Genomic DNA, 27,867 nt, shown 5'->3' with positions numbered 1-27,867 from the left:
ACCCCAGGCGGGTATTGAAATTGAAAGTTTAAAAACCCATGCGTCATTTGTGCAGCGAGAGCTTTAGCAGTGTACGTTGCTCGCATCTCACGCTTAGCCTTAATGCTTTCTGCTTGACGTCATCGAAAATCGTGTCATACATTTAAAGAATTGTGCTAGGAACAGGTGTCTGGATAAGGATAACACAAGAAGTCCACTACAAGGCACGAACAAAACGCAACCATGCTCATGGAGTGACCTAATCTCGGGGAAAAAAAATACGTGCATCATAAAGGAACAGCGAGCATGCGGACTTGCATTTTTCACAAACGCTACGACTGTGCACACCTACGCGCTGCTCTACAGCAGGAGCCATATTAGCAACTTGCACAAGCAGTGCATCTTATTGAATCTTGAAAGTTTGCTTTTCCGATCCATATCTGACCGAGACTTAAAATAAGAAGACCCGTCTTCTCGTATTGTCCAGTGAATCTCAAGCAACGTACCTTGGTGTCCAAGATGGCCTCCATCATGGTAATGTGGTTTCCGTACGTAGTACGCAGCTCCTCAGAGAGGGAGCGCCATTGTTCCGGTGTGGCGCAGCCATCGCCGGCCGTGCGTCCAGCGTCAACGTCGTTCTCAACTCCTCCGCGCTCCAGAACACACTGCTCTTGCCAGATCGTCAAAGCAATGCGTTGTATCAAAACTCACGAAGTCCTATGGTTCGGCAGCAAAAGCGCGCTGTTTCACGTCTAGTGCTCAGTACAAGTTTGCACTTTTTTATGGCAGCTGGTTACGTCTACGCAACGTCTTTGCCAATATGGACTCGTAGATCAGCTTTTTCGCTTTTAGGACTTACGTTGATGAGGTGCTGAAGATTTAAACGACACTTACGTGACCGATGTGAGTGATGCCGATGCTTCTCGTCATGCCAGGGAAGCCAGCAGGAGACCCCGAAAACGTATTGTTAAAGCATGCATGAGAATGATTCCGGGGGGTCCCGCAAACAAAACATCTCTTCGCCGCAGCTTTCTGCAACGGTGAAATGTGACTATGCAGATATTCGTGTGGAGCTCGGCCTGAATTTTTCGTTAATTTTAAGCGGCACTTCGCTGTACCTTCATGGCATTTGTCAGAGGGGGCCCTTGTCAAACGTTTACGGCCGACACCACCGTGTGGCAATTTACTACTCTGGGATGCAGTGCGAATCAGGCCATTCGAATCGTAGTCAACTTTGTTGACACGCGAAGTGAAATTTGATCTCATGACAAGGGCGCACACCTGTAACTGAGTGCTTCGAGAATCTTCGTGGGCAGCACGCCAGACAGTTAGTTACCTGTGGCCTACGCAAGATTTGCAATTCCCTTTTGCCCACTCTAGTGTTCCCCAAGCTGCGGACAGAAGTCCCCCAAGATGCGTCAAAGAGCTCTGCGGAGCACAACATACTCATCATATATATGCAAGCACCTACTGATGAAAGTGCCAAGGAATTGTATGCAGCGGTGCTTCTGATGAGTTGTTCGTTCGAATCCGCCCTCTACACCTTCGTTTGGAAGGAGTGAAAACTAAGAAATGGAGTCACTATCAAAGCAGACTCGATTCTTTGACGCATCCACCGACCCTGACCTAACCACTTTGGTTTCTGGTTTACAACGTCCCTTTTCAGGCTGATCACAAACCTGAAGTGGCGTCCTGCGGTCTTGCATCGAGACTACCATGACCCAGACAGATTGTGCGCGCATGTCATATTTGGTACCCCGCTAGATTTATCGCTGGTTTGTGACGCCTATTAACCCTATATATTAACATATAACTGTGTAATGAGGATACCGTCTAACAGCCGGTTTTCCGGGCGTACCTTCATGTTGTTCTTGTTGTTCTTTAGAAAATCAGCTCACGTAATGGGGCCGCTGCAGGACCCGTCAGCACATCAAGTGGTCCGTTATCTGGCAAATATACTGAGAGTCGCTGCCTATAGTACAGGGTGCTTTTGCTTGATTAGGACTCACGCCTTTCTCCTCGTTTCTTTTTCCCTTCTAATAATTATTAGTGCATCTTCCAACTTTCTATTGCAAGTGACTGATTAAGATGCCATCCGACATCGTTCATAGTCAGCATACAACTGCGACCGCCGCGTAATAATATCCCGACCTCGACGAATCCAATGCCCGCGTTCGCAATCGGAGAATCATGCGCGCTGTACACAATTAAGTGAGTTCATCGTCACAACGGAGTGTACCTTGCCAATGTCTCGGTCTCTGGTGTCCAACATGGTCTCCAGGTGGCGCGCACGGGCTTCGGATTCGATGAGGCGGCTCTTGAGTCGCTCCATCTCCATACGCTGTTCATCCAGCATCTGGCCCCCTGCGAGGCAGCGGCATTAGGACGTTTAATTTTTTATGTTTACGTTGCGACGCCCTCCAATATCTGAGTATACTGCCTCGAAAAAAGGTCACAAAGCAGAATTTACCTATGTGCTTAGTGGGCAAAAGAAAAACGGAATGATCGTCTAAGAGCGACTTAAATCCAATGCTAACACCTTTATTGTCACGACAACAATACATCCTGTGACAGCAGCACACGTGTGACAAAACACGCACTACAGAGGCACACAAAGCACATCCCTTCAACAGCTTTCACTGGGACATATTTATCTAGTAAATTCCGGGAACGGACAAGGACAACATATGTGGGTGTATCGTGGGCGTCCATCGAAGTGGTTGCCAGTAGTTAAAGAGTCTGATGGTTAAATACAGGCTATCATACAGACTGTTTTTAGACAGTAAATATGGCATACATCTCGAGCTGTTGAATACCACAGCTTAGCGGCAGTGTTGACTAATACAGGGAGGCCGAGTGCACAATACAGGCACTCAAGGCCAAGTACGCTTGACACAACATCACCACAACCATCGCACATTACACATTACACGTAGTAGGTGAATAGTGAGGTACACATATGGATTCAGCTGCACCATTACGCTCTGTCTACAGCTTTTTCTGGGTAAAACATGGGAGTGTTTATATGGCATATATCGACTTTGAACGTTTGGCTGGGATCGTGCTTCGCAGTGGACATACTAACTTGTGTACCGTGACTAATAATATGTCGTCGTTCCTCAAGACATCGTCACAACCACAACTTAAATTACTTCGCACGCCCTAAAAAGTTTATGTATTCACTGTTTTTTTCGCGCACGGTCAAGGAGTGGAATGCATTACCTGCGCCATGTATTTCATATCTAATTGTGCGAGTTTGTTTGAGAACGCAGTCAAGCCACTCTTTATGTGTAATACTTTTGTACTTCGCTTACCGCACATTACGCATTCGCTGAGTTTGGTGAATCTGCAGATTTCTTTTAAAAACCGGTGTGCGTACTGATGATCTGTCCTTTTATCATTGTCTTCATTTTCAGCGTTGCGCAATTATTTATGACAGCTAGGTGGACCATGCACGTGTTTGATTATTTATGTTTGGTCAGGGCTACCGTTACGTTAACACATGAACACATGTTAACACATGTTTCAATGTATTCTCAAGTGAACCGACGTGCTCATTATACTTGACCGCAGCATGGATTAAATAAGAAGATATCAAAAAAATTGAGCAAACCTTAAAGAAAAGAATTCTGAGAGCATGCATTCAACAGCCTTACTCAACGTTCACTTGGTCAGAATCTGGCAAAAAAAGGGCAAGAAATACATTTGAGATATATTCAAGCCTTACGTACATGTACAGTCGCGGACAGAATATTATGGACCATGAAATCTAAGAAAAAGCTGAATATCTCCGCACCCTCACAACACAATCTGGTATTTGCATTTTGGACCTCGACTAGAATATGCTAACAACGTTGTCGTGGGCAGTTTTACTGGTTACTGCTACAGGCTGCTCGGGAATTGAACGTTTTCGGAGATCCCGTGGTCCATTTTATTCTGTCCGCGACTGTACATGCAGCTCTCCCAATATTTTCATAACCTCGAAACCTGCGAAACATAACCTACGAAAGCAGCGAGGGTAGGCGGCGGCATGCGCGTAGAGCGTCCTGGTGTACTAGTGCCGTCTGCTAGGCTATTCCAATGATCCAAGCCCAACCCCTGCTCTTTATCAACACATCTGTCGTCTGCAACTTCCTAATATACCCACTGTGCGCACAAGAACACACGTGCCGCGCATTCCCGTTTGCGTTGGAGGCGGATAAGGAGTAGGGGCTGTGTGTAGAGCTTAGCGGAATAGCCAAGCGCAGCACACGACGTTGGGACAAGAGTGTGCTCTGTGCGCATGCGCCTTCAGTCGTTAATTTTTCGCAGCTGCGCTCGGCGACGCAGCGCTGACCGTCGTGTCGGTCGTCGCCCCGGCGAGATCATTAACCTCTAGGAGAGCTGTAGTTACACCTTTCGAAGATATCGCGTACGAGCAGCCCAAGTACTCATATACATGTGATATGTGTTCGTGATATGTGAACGTATGATATGTAAAGTTAGTCAGGCCAGTGCCCTGACAAAGACGAGTTCCTATGTCCAAACGATTCCAGGGCTCAAGCTTTCATTGTTCGACCGCTGTTGACGAGTTGTCTCCATCTTCCCATGGCCATTTCGCCTTGGTCGGATTTCAACTATAGGATATAGTTAGAACCTCCTGACGACCATCTCTGGCAGTGGGTCAACAAGCACGGCGAGAAAACGAGAGGAAAGTTAAACAATAAGTGGGCAGTGCAGATACGAAATTGCACCTTTCTAATACATCTGGTGCAGGGGCAGTGCATGTGACAGAGACAGTGTAGGTGATATGTATTCATACGTGTGCATACGAGTATAATATGGGATGTCTATCAGGGAAGTTCCCCAACTAAGAGAAGTCATCTTGTAGAAACGGTCTCAAGCTGAGGCTTCCATAGTTTGCCCGCTGCTGATCAAGTCGATTTCCGCCTTCCTACAAACACTTCGTCCTGTTTTGACTTCAACAAAGGAACACCGTTACAATCTGCTCAAAAACGTCTGTGAGTATCTTTAGCGACCACGTCGTGGAAATGTGCGAGAAATAAGCACGAGCTGAGTGCGCATTCAAAGTTACAGAAAACAAATTCGACAAGCACCCCGTTACACTTTGATACGACAGTCAAAGCTGATGTGGAGTCGCTTCGAGAAGTAACCTTCAGAAGGAGGCGGAAAACACGCCTTACGTCCTTGGAGCTATCACATCACCATACTGTTTCTAGAGCCTTCGGTTCTCTGTTTGATGGTTGAGTTTACAAATCCCACAAAAGGAAAGCGATGTATACCTGATCTCCATGTATGATTCGCCGACTCAGTCGTGCTTTCTTATTTTTGACTCACTGCCACATGAAAAACACTAGTCATCAACAGTGCAAGGATGCTGGACCTTGTTCGTTTACTGTCATTTCAATAAAAAGAAGAGAGACTACGGTGTCCCACCCTGTTGGCGAGCTTTTCTGCTGCTCGTCAGCAGTAATACACGCTAATATACTGGAAATGCAAATTAAACGTCTTTAGCTATGAAATAATGACATTTCGCCGGCAATCTTTGCTAACACCGAGACAAAGTAAAAACGCTTAATGCGTTATTAGACAATTACCCTCCATCGCAGTTATCGGCTGAGTAAACTTTACAAATGAGCCACCCAAACAAATGTGACAGAAATTTTGGCGATACATTACGCCCAAAAACCTTATCAGGCACAGCTTCACTAGCCTTAGCACTGAAGTGGCGTAGCGTTGTCATGGTTTGTGTCCTACTTGACTGAAATTAATTCGAAGCCTAATAAACGCGTTCCCCTTTCACTACTTGGCAGAGTTTCAGGTTGCCATTAACTTGATCCTAAGTATTGTTTTCCCTCGTGCGTTCAGGTATCCTACACAACTGAAGCTACTGCCCAACTTCATCACGTGTACAAATTTCCCTTTTGGTTGCTTTTTATGATTAAATTGCTATCCACACTGAATCGAAAGCAATAATTCCTATCTTTAAACGCTAGGGACAATTCTTTCGTTTCGTTTTCCGACAGTATATGTTCTAAGTACCCAAACTGAAGACTAGCATCTCTGCTTAACAAGCAGCAACTTGGTTTCGCATATCCTGCACTGATCAAACGAAAGCTGACCCGTCTAGTACGATGAACTGTGCTCTCGCAAAATATAGCGATACGGAAACTGTTTCATACCCTAACGATACGTGACACCGTCGTCCTTTCGCTTTAACGCTGGTCTCAACGACTCGTGTACAAGCATTAACAGGTCTTCCCGCCTCTCTCTCTCTCTCTATCTCTCTACGCTCTTACTTCCTTTCGCCTCAGAACCTCTCCGCGCTTCCTAATATGGCACGGGCATGATATGCCGTTCCCCGTCGTTATGCCAGAAGCCCCGCGGAACGCATAAATTGTCACTAATTAGCCAGCAGCGCGGACAGATCGTTAAGAGCGCTTGAGGGGAAAACGCCGTGGTTAGCATTCTGTCCGGGGCAACTCGGCTGGCCCAGGGCCGAGGCCACCGCTGCTGTCTGCGTCGCTACGAGCCGATCAATTGAACGGCAGCTGGCGCCAGCGTTACGGGCGCCGGCCGCGATAGCGCCAAACGGGTCCGCGAACCAGGTCACGTGCTTATCAGCGCCGAGGCCCAAGTCGCACGCACCGACGCCCTTGCTCTGCAGCATCTCCATCAGCTTCTTGATGCTCTCGTCTCGGGATGCGAGCGTCTGCTTCTGCGTCTCTATCCGCAGCTCCAGTTCCTGCGAAGAAGAAGAAGAAACGTCTCAGCGAGGCGCCGTCGGTCACGGCTCGGTTCACAGCGAAGCATGCAGTGACCCTCTCGTACTCTCGCAATTTCAAGAATACACTCAGCGTTATTTGGTTAAAGAAACATATACACAAATAGACGGATCCAAAAGAGCTAAAGAAAACGAGTTGGCTGGCAACTACCACCGGAAGGAACACCACGTCTGCGTCTTCTTTGGGGACGAGGGGATAGCAAGGCAGAAATGGCAGATGGCAAGAATAGAAGCAAAGAGCGATGAAAAAACAACAACAAGATAACAAATCCGTCAAGAGGAAGACTGAATCGAGTAAGAGTTGATTTTAACTCGAGTAAGACTCGACTTCTTTACTTTTTAAACAATAGAAGAGGCACTTGCGCGACGCACCACCAAATGTAAGACTTCTTGCATACAGGTTCCTGGCACGAATAAAACTAGAATGTGCATCCCCCATCTGGAGGCCTAACCAAATCTATCTGATAACATCACTAGAATCACTGCAGAATCCAGCCAGTAGATTCCCTCATTCATGCTATTCATACAATACGAGCATATCATCTTTAAAAACGAAATCCCGTCTAACAAATCTTGCTTGTCGTCGTTGAATCGCCAGTATGTGCTTGTTCCATAAGTTTTCCTTCTTTTTCAGCTCAATTCGTGTTCCGCCCTACATCAGCCCTCTGGCGCGCATTTCCCTCCGAATTGGTCATCTGCAAGTTGCCCGTCCAGATGATCATAGTACAACGCTTGCTGCGTCATTATTTCCTCGTTCAGCCATGGCTTTCTGCACGACGTCACTGCAATCACCTGCCTATCTACATTTTCTGATTGTAGAACTGCCATATCTAACCAATAATTTGTTGTATATGTGATTACTTATACCTGTACCCACCCCTTATGTGATACCCCCGAAATGGGGGTATTTGAGGTAATAAGCTGATGTGGTGTGATGATTCGCAGATTGCTCTATAAAAAAAATATTTCTCCGTATTTCTTTGCCATGAAAGCATATCTTTGTGGATGAGAAAAAAAAAGAAAGCTTAAGCTTTTTCTTCGCCTTAAGAACAAATGGAGCGTCGGTACTACCCCTCGGATGAGCATTTACTTCTAGCATGGGAGCAATCCTACGCATCATATTTATCTCCATTTTCGACACTTGTCATCTAAAAATCCACGTCAGGCGTTTGAACGGCAAGTTTCAAGCACAGCTTCCGGACGAATTTCCAATGCTAAAGAAGAAGAAGCATTTCGCGCAACAATGAGAACCATGCTAGAGAATTTGGTTGTGTTAATACTGTTCCTTGTCCGTTCATGCTACGACAGCTACATAAATGGAGCTACAGAGAGAGCGAGTTGACGCTTATTATGACGAGGCCAGCGCAGCGCACATCGAATGTAGCGCGTACTGCACACAGAGCGTACTGCACGTAGAGTGTACTGAACATAGAGCGTACAGCACGTAGAGCGTACTGAACGTAGAGCGTACTGCACGTAGAGCGTACTTTAAGCACTGCCCACGTGAGCAACGTGTAGTTTGCGCTGTACGAAACGCGTTGGCCTTCGTGTTTGACAGAGAACGCGCAGCCGTAACACTCAGCTGGCTCAATGTGGTTTTGCGATAACCGCTAAAAAGAAGTCTCCATCTGAGGAGTACTGTGTAAAAGAAAATCTTCACAGCTACTCGCACTATAGGAGTTCAAACTCACGATGTCACGGTGTAAGCAATGCGCGAAAATTACTACCTGCCTTTATTTATTTGTAAACCTCACTATGAGTCATTTCTTTTTTTTTTCTTTTTGTTAATCTGAGTTCTGACACTTTCCATGATGACATGTAAAATCTACTTCTGGCCTTTTATAGGTATTTTAATTACGGATTACTTGCTGTCTTTCTATAGTCCTTTTTTTTCGATTCCACGAATCGTTTAACAACGTTACAAACTGTATGCCATGTTACCATCACGGAGCTGTATACTCGCCAAGATGCGCTAATCGCAGCTTTTTTTGCAACTGCCAACCTATTTCATGAACAGAATGAAAAGTAAAAACACATTCATTCATTCATTCATTCATTCATTCATTCATTCATTCATTCATTCATTCATTCATTCATTCATTCATTCATTCATTCATTCACTCATTCATTCATTCATTTATTCATTCATTCAAGTTTGCATGATCTGGAGAATGGGGGTACAACGTGAGCAAAATCTGGAAACTGCAACGAAAGCGCCACATTGATTGTACCGCCCCGTGAATATTACATGCGCAGCACTGCGCTTCCTAGCACACGCAACATTAGAAACAATTAACGCGCGGCTTTGTTGCGAGATGAATGTTGTACGGTATCTGGCCCCGAAAGTGCTACACGGTGATACTGCTGCATAATGAAACGCGCCGGCAACGAGCGCGCGATTATAGACACCGTAGACGAGTCTGGCGGCACAACTGCGCGACAGAGCGAGAACCCTGCACGTCAGGCTTCTTTCGGAGCACACGTGCTGCGCGGCCGAGCCCACCAGCCGTGCGCTTCGAAGCATCTCGGTCGTTCGGATTGGCGCGTCGCGCAAACTGGAGGCCAAGTAGCGATCGCATAGACAGGTGAACGTCATGCGCAAGCTCGTGTGTCGTTGGATTCGTCGCCACTGTGGAGCTTTGTCCAGTCGCGACAACTTCCGAACGTTGCTGTTTTGTTGCGCTTTATTTTTTTCGAACGTTTGCGAAAACTGATTTACATTGGCGGAGTGCTCTTCGCATCAGCTGATGTTATCACCATTTAACATTTGATTGTTTGTGCAGAAGGCAGGGACGAAATGGTCGCCAACATTTGCCGATTACGTCACAATCAGTCAATCAATCGGGCCTGGGTAAGGGCGGCTCGGCACCAGCGAAGTTTACGTAAATACAGAGGAAACAATTGGATAAGTAAGCAACTTTCTATCGTAAATTACAAACAAATATGACGCCATTGCTAAGCAAGATAATCATTCGTATTTTCTGCCCTTCATTTCATAGACATATGCTCTTCCTTCGTTATACCATGTCAAGGGAAAGGTTCATTCCAACTGATTAATTGGTTGAAGTTTAAGAAGGGGCTACGAGGGACAAGGGCTACGAAAGTCAGCGAATAGTGGAGCGCTCCGCGTATTTGCGTCGACGAATCCGTCGAAATGTAACCGCGAATGGACGAACAGATTTGACGAGCAGAGCTCGGTACACAAGCGTTCTGGCATTTTGTAGCCATCAGTGGCGGCTGTACATGTGACTCCTGCCCTCAGCAGCATTCATTCAATTTAAGCACATTCGCGTTGCTACAAAACTTTGGAATTGTGAAAATATGCGTCGCTCCATGTGTAGAAATCCAAGGGGCCTGCCTGTTTGAGTGCTCCCAATTTGCGTTAAAAAAAATAAAGCTGCTCGACAGTTTACCATTTCGAGCGTCGGTATACAAATCTTGCGAAAGCGAAAATTTTTCTCGATTTCAGTTACTTTACGGATTTCTGGAATGGAATGTCGATATTTGATGCGTTTAGCAACAAAAGCTAATGAATCAGATCTCGCTAAATAAAAGAGGGGGATATATAGGCAAGCTTTTCCATTTTTTATGAAGCCTGGCGCCTACGTCAAAAACGCTTAAAACAAAGTATTTTCTCCCCGCTTACAACGCATTTAGATGCTACACCCGGTTCTTCTATTGACACACCACTTAAGCATTCTTTCTGCAAACTCTGCTAGTGTTATGGCACACGTTAAAATGTTCCCGATATGTGAGTGAAGGAATTCGAGCACGTAGCAGCAATGGTTTCGACATATAAGCCTTTCCCCAAGCATTAAAGATACATTCAAAATGCTCTCAATAGGTGGCGATGGCACACCAGCCGGCACAAGATTGATTGATTGATTGATTGATTGATTGATTGATTGATTGATTGATTGATTGATTGATTGATTGATTGATTGATTGATTGATTGATTGATTGATTGATTGATTGATTGATTGATTGATTGATTGACACATCTACACAATGGCTACGATAAACGCTGCAGCGAAGTCCTGACGTTCATTTCTTGGCCAGCTGGGGGTTCTTTGACATCCATCGAAACGTTTATATAGGCGCGTTCTTGTGATACTCCATGAAGCAACATTTTATTTTTCTCTCGTAGTTAAAGCAACGGCAGAAATGAAACCGAGGGAAATGACGATAGACGGTTTAACGAAGATAAATGGTGGAGAGGTTGGCCGCAATATCGCGTTCCTACCCTGGTACTCCTCGTTCGTATAAAGAGAAAAAAAAAGGAGGGGGGTGGGGGGAGAAGACAAGTAAAAGCGAAAGGCGAGAGAAATCCCGCGCCACTAGTTTATTTCCCAAGAAACAGAATAAGTAGAAAACTACGCTGAAAGGGGAACAACCGCCCTCTCGAGTGCGCACGAGAAAACGAAAATAACGTACACGTGGCAACACCAAAGCTGGCTAATCAAGAACTGATTTGCATAAACTCCCAAAGCTAAGACACTTCTGCCTGTGACTAGTATTGGGCAGGTACAAACTAAATAAGAGCTAAACGAGGTGGACTTCAAATAAAGAAACAAAACAGTCGTACAGTGGCCGAGCTATTGCGACAAGTTCGGTGCACCGCACGCGAGCCAGGTTCCGTGCAGCGTCGCACGCACCTTGATGGTCTCCCTGAGCAGGAATATCTCCTTGGCCATGTGCTCCTTCTCGGCGTAGAGGGCGTCCAGGTGCTGACGTAGCTCGGCGTCGGGATTGCGCATGTGCGCCATCCGCAGCTCCTCCTCCAGCTGGCGGATGAGCGATGCCTGCTTCTGCGCATGCGCCCGCGTCGGGGGCAGAGAAAGAACAGACGACAGGTGTTGAGAACGAGAGCGACGTGTAAGAGGAGCACGGCATTGTTCACTACGAAGATGATCTCACACACACACAAAAAAAACAAAAAAAAAACAATAAAGGTGGTTTACGCGTGGGTGGCCAGCAGAGCTGTTTTAAAGACCGTAGCTATAACGTGTGCTTCATAACATAAGGCTTTTTTTTCTCTATTTGTTAAACAGTTAGAAGCACAGAGACTTTGTACTATAGATGTCAAGCTGTCTCCGGCTGCTAAAAGGACCGCAAAAACGAGCCTGAGTAACAATGAACGAAGCTACATATACGCAGTCGGGAGAGTCCGCGATCAGGAAATGCAAAAATGTGCTTCCCCATCATTTCACTGGTACTCCAAAAATTACAGCGCGAGACTTCATCGTAAAGAATTATTGGGGTTCGAAGATGTACAGGGCCAGCTATTGCAACCATACACGTAGCCCCACGTATCACGTGCTCTTCAAGGTGCCAAGTGAGTTTTATCATCGAAGGCTTGTAAAGAGGCGTATAAAATGTATTCTGCCAGTAGGAAACGGCACGCTCTTGTTTCATTAAGTGAGCTTGGCTCCTGCATGCAGCGATTGCTGTCTGAATTATATTGCGTTAAAAAAAGAAGAACCGTGCAACCGATTGGAAACTTCATTCGTGGATACTTATGTATCTAGAATAGAACTTAGGTGGTTAGGTCGAGAAACCAGACTTTGCGTCGCTACAAAGTAAGGTCACTCGGCGGGACGACGTCCACTGCAGGCTCGGCTTCATCAACGGAAACAGGTCGTGTACAACGATGTAAAAAAAAATTATTTCAGCCACATGCGTGGGATGTTGATTACTACTTCTACTACTACTAACTATAACAACTACAATAATAATAACAATAATAATAATAATAATAATAATAATAGTAAGAAGAAAAAGAAGAAGAAGAATACGTGTAAGTCGACTAAATGGTTTATTTGACGTGTCAAGAAACAATCCTAGGGTGTGAATACTGACGCACGTTTACATTATGGAACAAAGTAAGTCTAGTGCAACACAAATAAAATGGCAGGAAAACGAAAGAGAACGGTGCACGGATCCAAGTGAAAAAAGAAGGCATTTTCGCATGTGACAGCAAAAAAAAAAAGACATTAAAAGATGATGATGATATGTAGTGTTTATTGGCGCAAGGGCCAAGTGTGGCCAAGGAGCGCCAAGGCAGTGGTGATGAGTTCGCAATGTAATTATGAGTTCTATGGGGTTAATGTAAAGTGGCTGTAAAGGGGCCTTAAAAATAGTCGCTCTAGAGTGCGTAAAATCTATATGTAGTGAGATTATGTCGATGAGAATGGCGTGTTCTATGTGCAATAAAATCCATCGTGAAAGAATGATGCAATGCAGAAAATATATTTGATGGTGAAATTACCTGGAGCACTACTGCCTCCGTAGAGCCCTTGAAAAACAAGGGCCTGGAAGCATGTGCTATGCAAAACAGCTATCGCAGGGGCATCCTCTGGAACGAGGCTGCTCTACGAATTTAATGGACTTGTAACATGTAATATAACATCATTTAAGAAACCGAGGACTGCTTTCGTGTTAAATAGCGGTTCCAGTCCTAGAAACATTGCCGGGTGTAGAGGGATGTAATACCGGTAGACATTAAAAGAGGAAAATTGCGAAAACTAACAGTTGCCATTCGACAAACTGCAAGGTGAATACAATATGGACAACAATAGGATTGAAATAATAATAATAACAGCTCCCTGTTCTAATCCTTTGTAAGACACGCATAAAGCAGCAGGCCGACAAACAACGTTTTCAGACCCGCAGCTTGACAAGGTCGCTGGTGCCTGAACTGTCAACTTCACAACAGTCACGCTCACGACAGCAATATGCACATCGTCCGTAATCGACAAATTATGCAGTAATGTGATCATGTTTCTAGCACAAAAAGAAAAGCTCTGTAGGGAATAAACGCGCGCGCAACAATCTCAGCGTACGCATATTTAAAGGAAACGTGGAGAGTATTAAAAAGAAAGGATTGAACCATTCACATAAATCGCTCCATAGCAAGAAACCAAAACAAAACAAAACGCTGGAGTCAAATGTTACCTGCTACGGTTTATATAAAAAAAGCCAACGACATCAACGAATCACGCAGAACATACGACGGTCTCATGGCGGCTTCAATAATTCAACAATAAATCGTCGAGGAGTATCGGGTAGCACTAGCCGTCGACGTTTCACAGTCCATCCGGATAAAACTATCAGTCCGAACTCGGCTGACTCCCCCGTACAATGCGAGCGAGAAGGTCGCGAGATTGGGTTGCGGATTGGGAGAGAAGACGTTGGGAATCGGCGGCGCCGGAAATTGCCGTAAAACAAACGACCCTTCGGCTGCCGCAGGGGCACTGCGCCTGATTGGACGGGGCCCGACCGACTCACCTAATAGAACGAGGCCACTAAATGAGGCCTCCTGTGGACGTCTCGCCGAATGAAGCGCCATCTAGAGCTGTTTTTCTTTATTACGTCGCGCTTTTATTATTGTTCGCTGGCGCTCCTTCTTGGCTCCTCGGTTAAACTACGACTTCGATATTTGAGCGTCGACTTCACTAGCTTTCTCGCTTTGGTTTTACTGCCCCAGCGTGTTAAGCGCTAGAAACTGGGTCTGCTGTGACTGTCCTCTCCATTAACGCAACCGTCATAATCATCATCATCATCATCGTTATCGTTATCATCAGGTGACCTCCTTGTGCCCATATGACGAAGAAAAAAAAACGAAATATTCATCACTACCGTCCCTAAGCTATTCCATTACTGTTTTCTTTTTGTTTATTTCCTAGTATTAGCTGCTGGACGCAAATCGCTCTGGCGGGTAGCATAAAGAAACGAGCTAATCAGTCTCTGCCGCTTTCACTGTGATACACACATACTCACCCTTGAGACATACGTGCTGCTCGGGCAACGGTCTCGCTTTAGAGCAAGCACTAAATAGTGGTAAAGATAAACATGTTACCAACATAGAATTCAACTCGGAACTAGATTCAATTTAGTCATAAACATCCTTCAACGAGAAGTTCATTAGACTGAAATGAGTCACTGAGGAGATTATCGGTTGGGTGTTCCAGACCACAGTGCGGGCGTTCCCACAGACTACGTATACATTCCTGTAAGAAAACATGGCTGTGGCTTAGCTAAGGTTAAGCCCAGGATGCGAAGCATACTAGCCTTTATTTTAGTTGTTGAACCACTGTTTAGCCTGGTGAACTGCTGTTGCTTGGCTATATTTGGTTCGGCTAGACGAAGAAACAACTCATGCAGGCGAGCACACGATCTGAGACCCGGCTATGTAGCTACGCGGCCGCAAGCGAGCGCACGAGTTGAGCCTCCGCTTTCGCAGCTGTTATGACGTCATATGGTAGCTACGCGGCCGCGCGCGGCGCAGCAAGGAAGAGCGTGGTTGTGCGGTTAGTATGCTTCGCATAAAATAATTTCAAATGACATACCGTCACAACTAGTTGGTATAGGATATCGCATGGAATGAGGATTGAGGTTAATGTCCTTCTTGAAGAGTTCGTTCTAGTGCCTCCAAAAATAATATAGATAAAAAATATCACGCTGCATTCGCGTATAGCAATTTGAGCGCAGTTTTGCGCATCATGCAGACACTAAGAGTGGTGGTATATGTACACTTATTTTGGAGGACACAGACAAGCAATATTGAAATGGACGAAGAAGACATTGTGTACAACGCACAGAAGTTGCCCTTCTGTGCGTTGGTGTTCGGTATGACAGAGTGCTCATCTTGCTCTAAATTAGTTCAGAAATGAAGTAATCGCTCAACATTTTTTTTATTTTTTACTTTCTGTAGACACGCATACTTTTATAACTGCTAGTTGTTCTCTGTAGCTGTATTCTGTTCGCTGAGAAATGTCAGGGTCAATGGCAATCAGCATTACGGATACTACTACTCGCTAAGCTAGTAAGACATCCACTGGAGGAACTCTTTTCTTTTTTTTTCTTTTTTCCAATATGTGCCTACATTAAGCGCTTCAGTAGGGAGGAGAGTAAGAAGAGGAGGAAAAGCTGGGAAGGTTTGCCAGTATATATCGACCGGCTGGCCGCCGTTTGCTTGGGTAAGAGGCTGAAAGGAATAAAAGATGATAGCAGGAGACACGAAATATAACTAAAACATTTTTCGTTCACTTTTGAAAGGCGGCACAAACGGTATTCATACAGGATGGTAAGCAATAAATTTTCTTCATCAGAATTCAAGGGCAGTCAAGGATGACCTATTTTTTTTTTTTTTCTCGTATGACACGCTTCGCGGCACCATTGTAAGTCAGCCATCCTTTTTTATTTTTCGCTCCCGACTGCTCTTATATATGTCCCTAATATTACGGAAACATTAAGAAAGCAAGAGAGATTTCTATTTTCTTAAATTCTCGCTATCTCTAGCTCCCTGCGTTTTCCCTTTACTCCAACATTATGAATGGTTTTCATTAGAGCGATCAGTAGGAGCGACGTCGGGCTCCGTATTCAGAATCCATCGGTGTCTCCGACGACAGCCTATACAAAGTCTTATTAAATGCTTGCCCAGTCACTCGAAACGCTTCGTTCACTACCGTATTTCTCACCGTATATATATATCCATCTCTCCTTCCTTTTCCAGCAGTCGGCCACTTTTGGCTAGTGCGGCTAATGTGCCGACAGCTTTTAAAGCTAGGCTTTCTTAGCTTGAAACTGACAAGGCTGTGAACAAAATTAAACAGGTTCAAGCAAGGTGGCTTCTCTGCAATAAGAGCATGCATGGGAAGAAGCCCGCTTTACGAGTACCTTCGAAATCTAGTGTAAGTCGGTTGGTATCGCTTATTTTCTTAAGGATTATGGCGCTAAATGTTAACGAAAACAAGCGCAGGTGACCGACTAAGCGCCATTAAGTAGAAGAAAGATTCTTTCTACCTAACTTTAAGTGGGACTAGTAGGCTTCGTATATGTCATGTCATATAAACGGTTGAAAAGGCACCAAAGAACAGTGGTCCTTTCTTTCTGCTCTCCTTTGAGTCCACCTATCCTGCTTTAATATACTTAATAGAATTAATTAAACTTTTCGTACTATATTAAATACCGAGAATGCTGTCAAGGGTAACGGCAAGTAGTCTTTGAAACAAATAAGCGAACAGTAATAAACAAAAAGGCACCTGTACCAAAACTATTTTGATAACGAAAGAGGCGCTGTAGGAAATCGTGCCACCAGGACATCAAATAGCTGCATGCGATTGCGAGAACAAACGCCTCCAGTCGCGTTATACGGTTGCGGAGTAAAGTAACGTGTGCGCACCAAACGTGGCCCTGGGAGATAACGTTTCTAACCGTGACACGTTTTGCCGCGCTAATGAAACTGATTATATTAACAGTGATTCTGCATCGATAAGATTCCGGGGTTACACTTCATGGAGAATCAGCTAAAGCTCCGAGCGAGGCACCGAGTAAGATTTGTTTCACGATTGGGCTAGGCATTTAACGTTCGCATCGTAGTTCTCGCGCATCCCCCCCCCCCCCCTCAGTGCCGACATTAATTGGCTGTTTTGCACTGAAGACAGTCACATAGGCGAATACCAACTCCAGCAGTTTCCCTAACTTGAAAATAAAATGAATTGCACGCATTAGTAAATCTTAACGAAATAACCATCGCGGTTCCAACACAGGCACGAGGGACTTGCAACGCAGCGAATTAGCATATGACACAGAACCTCATTACCACGCGCGCTCTTGCAAAGCTTCTTTTTTTTCTCTCTCTATTTGTCGTTTGAGAAAACAGACTTGCGTGAGCTTCAGTAAACGAGAGCCTCCCATCCTATTTCCACAACACAACACAGCGTAACGTGTTTCTTCTTTTCTTGTATCTTTTTACATTATTTAGGTTACTTTTCCTGACCAGCTTCTCCGCGTCTCCATATCTGAGCCTAGCAACCTCGCCGTGCGTTGTTCGCATGCAAAATAACGAAGCTCGCGCGAGTGCAAGCCCGAATCCTTTTCTCCCGCTCCTCCTCTGCATGCAAGAAGCCCGCATTGGTCGCGCCCCGAGGGACCACCGCCTGCTGCTCCTGCGTACGATTGTGTGCTCACGCCAAACAAAACTGTGCAGCGTTGTGGAAGCTGTAGCTGACTCCGTGCTATCTCGCTTCTGCGTTTAGAAACGTCCGTAATCTTCCGCTTCGTTCGCACCGTCGCTGTTTACAAGTGTGCATCAGGCGAAGGGTGGTCCAACGTACGATTAGATTCGGCATTCATTTGTTATTGAGTACATTTTTAAAAAAAGGAGCTGGAGCTAAAGGCGTACTAACGCTTGACCAAGGCTTCTGTACTTGCAGCGCATAGGCATGCACCCTGTTTATTTAGTGGCAGATTCTTGCTGACCAGAAAGCAAATGTGCTGCACGTTACGACAAACTTTACATGTTTTACAAATGTGATTAGTGAAAATAATAGTTTAACACAAGCTCATTCGTTTAAAGCAATTCGCAATTACACAGCCGTGAACTACATATGAGATATTGAAAACACTTTTTTATTTCAGAACAGAATATAGTCCTTACAAGTAATTTTCGCACATGAACTCATCACAACACCTAACTGGCATTGAATCGAACCTTACTAGAGAAACTATATGCTTCAAGTTTGACCTGCTATTATTCGTTGACTTGTTCTCTCATTGTTGGAATGCACACTGTGGTACAATTTGCGCTTCGGCGCGAGAACACTAACTTTTGAAGGTACTTGAGGCAACTCAAGTGTTCCCTTCGGTAAACCGTCTGTCCATTAGTCTGTTCGTAGGTTGGTGCTCTACGAATCGATTGTACCTATAGCGCAAGAAGAGAATATGAACCGCAAATAAGTAGCCCTCTTCGTCGCACCACAGAGCTTATCCTGGGCAACGCCCGACCGATAGCAGAAAGTTACTCACATCCCTGGCCAACGTGAGAGCCAAAATCGATTGTTCTTTCAAACAATGACTATTCGTCCCGTGCGTATCGGAAACTGACATGTGAGTACTAGCTGAATAGCTTTACCACTGAACATTTCGTCTCGTAGAAGACTTTTGATCGCCGACATAGCTACTGAGCCACGAATGCAGCTTTGCGTGCTCCCCCGAATATATAAGTATAATGACCGCTGGTGACGCGTGTACAAACGCTACGTGATCGGTCACCACCAGTTGTTTGACAAACCGCCGTAGCTCATGGCAGAAGAGCGTAAGCATCTATGCGTCTATCAATCGGGAAGTGTTCTCAAGGCGACGCTGAACGAAATATGCGGTTAAGATATATCGGCAGATTATAAATCCGGAATAGCGAGTGGGCCATTTTTCGCTGGTATACCAGTGAAGTATGTTTCGTATTGCATTAGCTTCCCGTGACGTCACAGCTTTCAACAAGGCTTCGCGTAAGTCAGCTAAATATAAACGAAACAGACGAGGGGACGGAGCAAAACGCTGCAGCAGCTTCGACGCGCGCATGCACACAATGTTATAAAGTAACACAGACACGTGAACATTGCAGAACTTGCGAAGTCACCCTTATGATGACAGCGGTGCGGTCTGCGCAAGAAAATCGAGAAGGTAAAATTGGGTTTCAGTTTATCCGATAGTAAATGACCTCTTATCTGCCGGACAAATGCAGACAGTTCTAAAATAGCTAACTTCATGCTGGAGTAGCTTGATCTATAATGCCTTCTTTTGGTGTCTTCTAAGCGCGCGGCTCTGAGGAGTAAACTCAAAAATGCAATTCCAGCTGTACGCAAGCTCCGTGCTTGTAAACAAACCATGACAGTAAAGGCAAAACGAGCAGATGATTACGTTGACAATGCTGTTCCTCACTGTTCGTCGCTCTGAACAGCAATCTTTTCCAAACGACTATTGAAAATCATAACCAGGTAGTAATCGTGTGTACACAGAGTACACTTGGCTTCAGAGAACCTTCGTGCCGTCATGGCAGTCGAAATGTATAGATGCCTTTTTGCCCACTCGGAAGTTAACGCAGGGTGTCTACCAAGTTGACATTTACAAATTCCCTGAGCTTTCCAGGTTTTCCCTGGGTGCCTTTGTAAAATTCCCTGAGAAGCTTATTTTGTGACAACATGGGCTGATGCCATGTCACCCGATGCTGTCACTCTCTAGCAAGCATGTTAAAATTAAAAAAAAAACAGTTTGAATAGTAAGGACTAGCGTTTATTTTATTCAAAAAGAAACAGAAGGTAATGGTTAGTAAAATGCACAGCGAATAAAATATTTTGAAAAAAATTGCAAGGTCCATTGAAAGGCGAGTCGAACACATTCAAATACGGATAGAAATAGATGCATACAGAAGCAAATGCTTTCTAATATGAGCGATTTCTATCAACTGATGGCAATCTCATCGATATGAGGTCCGAACTTTGTCACAAGTGAGATTCTCTCTGAACAGCTGGTAAGTCAACCTCAACTGTCCCGACATACTCTCAGCCCACACATAACGCTTCAGTATTGCATTTCACTGTTTTAAAGAGATTATTTTGGTTTGGATGAGGGACACCTGCATTTCGGCATCAGCCAATACTGTTTTTTGAGATAGAGCTCCTTCAAAGAAGATGCGGCGTATTTCTTTCCCCATTCATTCCTCAATGCGTCGGTCCTTTCTATTGTCTTTCTCCTTCCGCCGCGCGTTCGTCCGATGGATGAATTGAAGCATTCCCTTGGTCAGTTGTGCAGTCAACGTGCTATTTTTTGAGCTCCCAAGAGGCCGCGAAAACCGTTCGGAAAATCGGGCAGTCCGAAAAATTGAATGCATGTCTTTTACTGCACTTAAGGGCTCAAATCGCCACAGGCACATCCGAAAAAAGCTCTGAAGGCCTGTCAGTACACTTATTAGGCATATCGGTACTCGTACTATGGCAGGAGACGGCGGGTGCACGCGTGTATACTTAAGGAATACAATCTGTGTCCCGTGACTAATGCCACTTGTCACACTTGTTAAGCTTCGCCGCAATACTTAACGCATGCTTCACCGCGTAACACTGCTGTACTGAGGCAAAGCTGACTTTCAAAAACCGGCATTATGCAACGCGTTGTGGTTTCCGAGCTTCGAAGCCAATCGTGAGAATTACAAAGGCAGAGTCGGTACCATTGCTGGCAGCGGCGAATTCTTTGAATGAAAAGCACGGGACCTAACTGCAAGAAGCTTAACAGCGAACGTCGAAGCAGCTAGGGCTAGCGTTGCCGGTTGGTGGCTACGCCTCCAACCGGCGTGCGAGAGCGCCTGTTCGAGAGAGTCGGCGTGCGAGAGCCGTGGTGGCTTTGATTAATGTCGTTTCGGACCTGCGGTCACGGCAAAAAGTTAGGAAAATCGGACGGCGAAGGGTTCTTGCGTCTGAAATTTCAGACGTTCTCAAACATTGACTCTATGGGGCACGTGGTGGTGCCGGGAAGCCGTCCAAGTTATCGAGCATGTCCCACAAATCGGGCGTCCAGAAAAACGGTCATTGACTGTACCCTGACAACTCCTCCAACCGACGACACGGCGTCAAAGACGATTCGTTACGATTGCTCTGTTACTCGAGTCACCATTAGCGCGGCTTTTGTTCCCTTTCTATTAAGTTACAGGTAATTTTCCCTGATAGGAGCACAAATTTCCTGATTTCTCTCAAAGTATATTCAGGCTATTCAAAATCTTTGAGAATTTCCGATTTTCCCGATTATCCCGGTTGGTAGACACCCTGGCGACGGCAGCGCCGCTGTCTCTTCGTGACGTCACACAATGTAGCCTTGCGTACAGTCAGTTTTACTGACATTATGTTAACCAGGGAAAAGTTTCGATCTCAACCAGTGCACGAACGACGGTCGATTCGTGCGCGTGAAAAGCAGTCGCACAGACGTCGTTCTGCGATTCGCGACCACTTTTATACATGCATCCGACGCCACCATAGGCGCAAAGTTAAGGAGTCGTTTTCGTATAACATCCCAAGATGGCAGGGCCAAACAACCGAAAGTGCCGTCGTCTCTAGCTTTCACAATGCTGCGCTGTTTTACCCGCGGTGACGAGAACGATACGCGCTTTCTCTCCCTCTTGCTCGCTCTCTTGCTCGCTTTCCCTAAATGGTCGCGCGCTATACATCTCCGAGGCCAGGGTCGCGCGCTCCGCGCTGCTGCTGTACACGAGAGCAGCCTTCGGCGCGCAAGCCTTAATGCGCGCTCCGAATCCTTCTTTATGCAAACGAATCGCGAGATCCTTCCACCCTCGGGGACGCTTAAGTGGTCAATCAGCGCCCTCCCCGGGCTCGGGCCTTATGCATACCCGAAGAAGACCGTCGAAGCTGGGGTCTGTTGCTGGCTGCTACGCGGAAATTGATCGGCTTCGTGGCTACTTTCATTCGGATCCCCTTGTTCCTCTGACCCCGTTGCTTAGCGAGAGGATCGGAAGCGTGTGTTTATGCACTTCTCGCATCGTCCGAGTCGTTTCTTCGGGCCTGCGACCCCGCAGCGGCATGGAAATGCACGTGGCTTTATATAGTGCTCTTTTGCGTGACCCAGAAGGAAGCAAGTGGAGCTACTCTGACGATTGCTTCGCCTGCGTGGTGCCCGCAGCCCCGCCAACATTTACATGAGCACAATCTATGTAGTTATCCCCACACGTGTTTTCTATAGAACCGTCTGTAAAAAAAACTTTTACAAATGTTTTCTAGAGGACCGATTATCAATGGCTCTATAGAGTGTCTATACCGAAACATGGCCGAACAACGCAGACAATGTGATAAGTGATACGACCAGGACAGATGCGCTGATCGCCTGTCGCGTGTCGCGTGTCGCTTGCCTTGTAGATTGTGCCACGTTGAACGTGAACCACCCAGCCCACCTTAGAACACTCGTCTATACAGAGCTTGTGCAGGTATGTCCTGACACTTGTTGTATCTTGTTGATAGACTTTGTGCAGTGAGTGCATTTGGGATTTTGTAGACCAAGGAAAGGACTAAACGTAATGAATTCTTACACTTCTTGTCGTCTATTGTCTACAAACTATACCGGCGCTCAACGCACTTGGAAATACACAAACCAATACATTGGGGCTCCGACGTGGGCGTGGCATTACCTTTGTTTAGTCACCTGTGCGTTCTTTAAATACAGGCACACAACAACTTAATAACGCGCACATCTACAAATAACAACTCTGTTTTCACAAAGGATGCCAGGGCACGATCTTAAAATGACAGAGTAACTTCCTAACGGCTGTACGGCGCACCCCTCCGACTATATAGCTTATCTTCGCCACTCGCAACTTGAGAGTCGCGCAGACCTGCCTCTTTGCACCGATCGTCACTTTCGAAATGGTGACACAGCTCCAGCACTGGCCGGAAAACAGCGAGCGTCCGGCCCACGCGCATCTAAAATAAGCGCGACCAGGAAAGAAGGTCGCGTGGGCTCTTTTGCATAGCGCGTGAGCCGATGCTAGACAGCCTCGCTCAGCACAGACACCACTGTCATTGCGCACGTATGCCGAGTTCTTGTGCGTGCGGGTGAAGTCAAGTTTACTTCTAACGCGACAGAGTTAGGTGCCCCGTGTCGCGGGAAACCCGGCGTCGGCGTCGGCGTCCCGCGTCCAGCGTACAAAAGAATTTCGAACCGAATTCCGAACCGCCCATACCCAACCACTCTTCTACCACCAAAGTTGCTCATGCCTTGTATTTCCTTCTTTACAAAGTTAGTCCTCGGGATATTGAGAACGCCAGCCCATAAAGAAACGTAGTGAAAAAAGAAAACACGTACCGACAGCGCATATCCTTTATGTTAGCTCTTCTCAAACTGAAATATTAAAACTGCGAAACGATAACAGGAGACCGACCCCCGCAAGAGGCCGCCTTTGTACCAGAAAGCACGCTTTCGTGCATAACGTTCGCCGCCAGCGTTTCCAGGTAAACGTTACGGTTACAAAGCTGCGTTGTTGCCACGAAGCATGAAAGGCAGCAAGGCGTCATTGAATGCTATCGTGTTACACTCTTAAAGGCGAAGCTTAAGCGTCCTTCAAAGTTTTGCCGGTCTGATGCGAAAAAAAAAAAGAAAGTAAAAGTTCATCCGTCTGCAAAAGGAATACAGGTCATTCGAATATCAGCTAGAAAACTACATATGCAAGGCCATAGCTTTAGGAGTCCTATCGTGAGAGGAAAGCGTGGCATTCACAAAGGCCCGTTCGTTCTTCGTTGGGAAAATGTGGCAGAAATTGGTGCAACAATTGCGGGTGTGAGGAGCCCGTCGAAAAAAATCTCCTCTGCATCAGTCTCCGCTACAACGGCCAGCGCGTTCTACTCCGCACCACGTAGGATAAGCTGGACTCGATATCATTCTCGGTGATAAACGTATGTAGGATCCTTGGTCACGTGTGCCGCGGCGTCACGAAGGGATACGTGGCGTTGCTACAGTTCCTGAAGTCGACAGACCTCAGTGAGTGATTGCATTCGCGACGAGCACTCTTCTGGATGAAGCGACGCTCACAGCGTTATCTCTCTTCTGCTTACTCTTCATTCCTTAGCCCTTTCTCTCTGAGTAGGGTAGCAAACCGAAGGAGCGTCTGGTTGAACTCGCTGCATTTTTAATATCTCTCTTTCTCTCTCTCTCTCTCAATTATGACACGTGAGAAAGGATAATAGGAGGAGACGAGTGGTACGAGTAGATGACAAGCGCGCGATTCTAAAGGACAAGTCAAGCGAAAAGGCAAACGCGCGGAATAACACGTGCATTCCTCAGTACGCCTGGTCGGTTGCTTCTTAACGTCCCAAGGCCACACCTGGGCTACCACCTCAGGAGCCAGTTATGATAGCAAAAAACTCAGCACGGAGAAGACTGTTTACTATCGCAGGTGTTTTGTCACCAGCGGAATGCATTCAAACGTTCTCGCGCAGTCAAACAATATTGTTTTGCAGAAACACTAAACAGGAATGAATAACTTAATCGGGATTGCTAGGTGCGCTTTGGAAATACCAGAAACGTGAGCGTTACAGCGAGTGGTGGTGTGCAGAGACAGAAAAAGCTCAATAACCAAAGACGGCTGGTTACACCACCTTGAAATTCCCCCACCAGCCCCCGTGACGGCATAGATTTTGACAGCATCTGTTCGGAACTATTAAGTTGTTTATCGATAAACGAGGATTGCATTGCTCTATAACCAAACCGAAGACGACCTAAATAGTTTCGAAAACGTTTTTTTTTTTTTTTTTTTTTTTTTTTTTTTTTGCCTGATAGAAAACCCGAGCACTCGAAACGAAATTTAAATTCGTGACGTCCAAATGATCTCGCGGAGCTGCGGTCGAGGCGACACTCTGCTGCAACGCTGCTGTGCAAAAATTAGAGCCTTTGAAAGCTAACGAAGCTGGCTTCTCCACAAAACAAACTGCTATGTTTAGAAGCCCCTTTTCTGGCAGGTTATTGCTCGTCTGTTCGATGGAAAAGCGAGCTTGTCACACATTAGAGAGTTTCAGCTTGTCCGTATACACAATAGCCTGTACATATTACCGAGCTATCGGAGACGCGAACGGCGGTAACATTTACGGTAACGACGCTCGTAGTGGCATGTCGGGACGATTTGACCAACCGCAGAGCATTTCTCCTTTTATGCCAGGCAGCTGTACGTGTCTAAAGAAAATTCGTAAAGATGAAGGAATACTCGTTAACGATTACGTCACTGTCGAAGCTTACACCAGCAATTAAGTAGAACAGAGTTGCTGACCGCTCTATGTTTTCTCTGGTTAAACTCCACCCCACAAGATGGCGCCACCAACGTGACCCCTGGTGCCTTCGCGTTCGGCAACCCGGTGTTCCCTAGATGGTAGAAGCGCGAGCACTTACCGCACTGGATAATAAAGTGAAAGCCTTACTGGCCGCGAACTCTCGATCGCCGTGGCAGTGCTCCGAGGAGGCACATGACGTCGCAACGCGCGCTTCGCCGCGGATATTTCTCTCTCTCTCTCTCTCTCTCTCTCTCTCTCTCTCTCGCTCCCTAGTCTCTGCGCATGCGCCACTAGTAGCACCGAGCTTCAGGTGTTCCGCCCCTGCGCAGCGCCGCGCCTTTCTGCCGCCGCCGTTTGGTATGACGTCACACCGCGTTCCTCGTCGTTGCGCTCGCCTCCGCTCGCTTCGCCAGGTGCGTCGCATGCCTGATAAGATGTCGGAGGAATGAAAAGAAGAGCTCGCGTGCACCGCAACCACAGTTGAGGCGGCAGTATGGACGGCGACAATTCTGATAAGCCGGAAGAGGCCTGGAATCGACATCGGAACCAGATGACGAGGAAACATTACATTACATTATGGGGTTTTACGTGCCAAAACCACTTTCTGATTATGAGGAACGCCGTAGTGGAGGACTCCGGAAATTTCGACCACCTGGGGTTCTTTTTAACGTGCACCCAAACTTAAGTACACGGGCGTTTTCGCATTTCGCCCCCATCGAAATGCGGCCGCCGTGGCAGGGGAAGAGGAAACGAATCGCCCAGGAAACAGACGAACAGCGCGCCGAACGACTGGCTAAACGCCACAACATAGCTAGACAACCAGACTAACCTGGACTTGCAATCAAGATTAACCAAGGCTAACCATGCTATGGCATAGCTTTCGCTACGCATATCCTGGCATAGCCGAGCTAAGCCATCGCCAATTTTTTCTCATCCGTACATACTCATCATCATTCCTTCTCGTCGGCTTCTTTTCTAGGCGTCGCTCGTACTTGGGGAACAAAGAGAGCCGGTTGCCGTGAACAAACGTGGTGGAGGTGCTCTTCGGTCTCCACATCCCCTGCCCAATAAATAGTTCCCAACAGAACTGATAGATTGCTTTAGTTCAGGCTAAAACAACCTGCAGTTGTTCAGGACGCAGACGGACACTTTCAAGGATGCAGGGATTGGCGTGGGCGACATGTCGCATTAAAATGACTCTTAAATGCATCTGCGTATGTTCAAAGCTTCTATCCCTGAAACCTTCCGAGTCAGTTTTTCGTGTATCGCGCATGCAAGCCTTCTATACCCTCTCCCCACTACCTTCCTCACTGTGTTTTTTGTTCAGTTTTAACTGTTAGCGTAAAGGGGGACGGCGCCGGTATACTCTCGTGAAAGGACGTTCCCAGACGCTTTCGCAACGCGGGTACACATTGGCCGGTAAAACAGCTTATTGCGTTCCCAGCGGCGCGCACAAAAGCGCAGAGGGACGTTCGCTTGAAAACAAACAAAGGAACGAAGGAAAAGAATTAAAAAAAAAAAACGATCGACTGCGCGCGTGGCGACGCAAAATGCGATCACCCGTGCAGCGGCGCGTCTGGACCGCGATGAAAAATATTTTGAGAACTAATCGGGAAGACAACGTACAGAAAAACGAATAATAACGATAATAATAAAAACGCGCGGAGACTCTTGCACAGAGCAGCGCGATAACGCGATTTCGGAAGAAACGCTCCATGAATTCTCCAAGCGACCGCGGATCGTTAATAAACAGGCAGCGAGAAAGGAGCGAGAAGGAGAAGATGGAAAGAGCGGAGCAAGCTGTAGGAGCCCGCGAAGTGATTGCACCATCGAAGGAGTGAGTCGGAGGGAAGCCGGGGACGGTGCGGCAGGCGCGCCTGAATACAGCGAGCGGCGTCGGCGAGTCGCGAGAAAGGCAGGGCACCGCTGCGACAATCCGCGGAGGAAACCGGCGCGAGGTTCGGTGCGGCCTCGTTTGCCCAGCGTTCCCTCAGAAGCATGCAGTTCGGTGCATGCTTCTGGAACCCTCTGGAACGGAACGTCCACCTTGCAGACACCGCTGGAGTTCAAAGCTGACGACAGCGTTTCAAACGGCAACTGCAACAACAGTTTGGACATCGTTAAAAAAAAAAAATGCCTCGTTTTCGATAAAGGAGATAGCGAGTGGCATTCGTGCAAAATTTTACGTTTGAAATACGAGCGAGAGCGTCAGGAAAGGTTCGTAGAATTAGACGTTGTTGAGACCGAAACTGAGAGAGAGAGAGAGAGAATAAAGAAAAAAAAAAGAGGCAATGAAGTCAGATGTGACGCGTTTATGCGACACGCGCGGCTCCTTGGCATTTCCTCCGAGATTAGGCACCGCCCCGGCTGTACGCAGCGCGCTGAGTAGATCTCGGAGGCGACGCTTGCAGGGACCCGTGCCATATCCGCTAACCACCGGATGCACGCGTCGTCTGCTTATGCCCTGCTTTAAAGGTTGCTAATAAAAACAAAATGAGACAGTTATCAGC

At 46.5% G+C, this 27,867-nt stretch overlaps 1 protein-coding gene across 2 annotated transcripts in view; it reads right to left on the bottom strand.

Annotated features, from left to right (window-relative positions):
- The window catches only part of LOC126522798 (uncharacterized), a 143,257-nt gene that overhangs the window by 49,325 nt on the left and 66,065 nt on the right, over positions 1-27,867 (bottom strand). For both annotated transcript variants that reach the window (XM_050171612.2, XM_055066560.2), the window contains exons 2-4: positions 11,420-11,572; positions 6,628-6,724; positions 2,219-2,343 (exon numbers count right to left, since the gene is read on the bottom strand). In XM_050171612.2, coding sequence (XP_050027569.1) covers positions 2,219-2,343; positions 6,628-6,724; positions 11,420-11,572 — 375 coding nt within the window. The remainder of the gene's footprint in view (positions 1-2,218; positions 2,344-6,627; positions 6,725-11,419; positions 11,573-27,867) is intronic.

This window comes from Dermacentor andersoni, chromosome 6 (assembly GCF_023375885.2).
Source record: "Dermacentor andersoni chromosome 6, qqDerAnde1_hic_scaffold, whole genome shotgun sequence".
Classification (NCBI taxonomy): Eukaryota; Metazoa; Arthropoda; class Arachnida; order Ixodida; family Ixodidae; genus Dermacentor; species Dermacentor andersoni.
The sequence above is the reverse complement of the archived record's forward strand: the minus strand, read 5'-3'. Positions and strand labels throughout refer to the sequence as shown.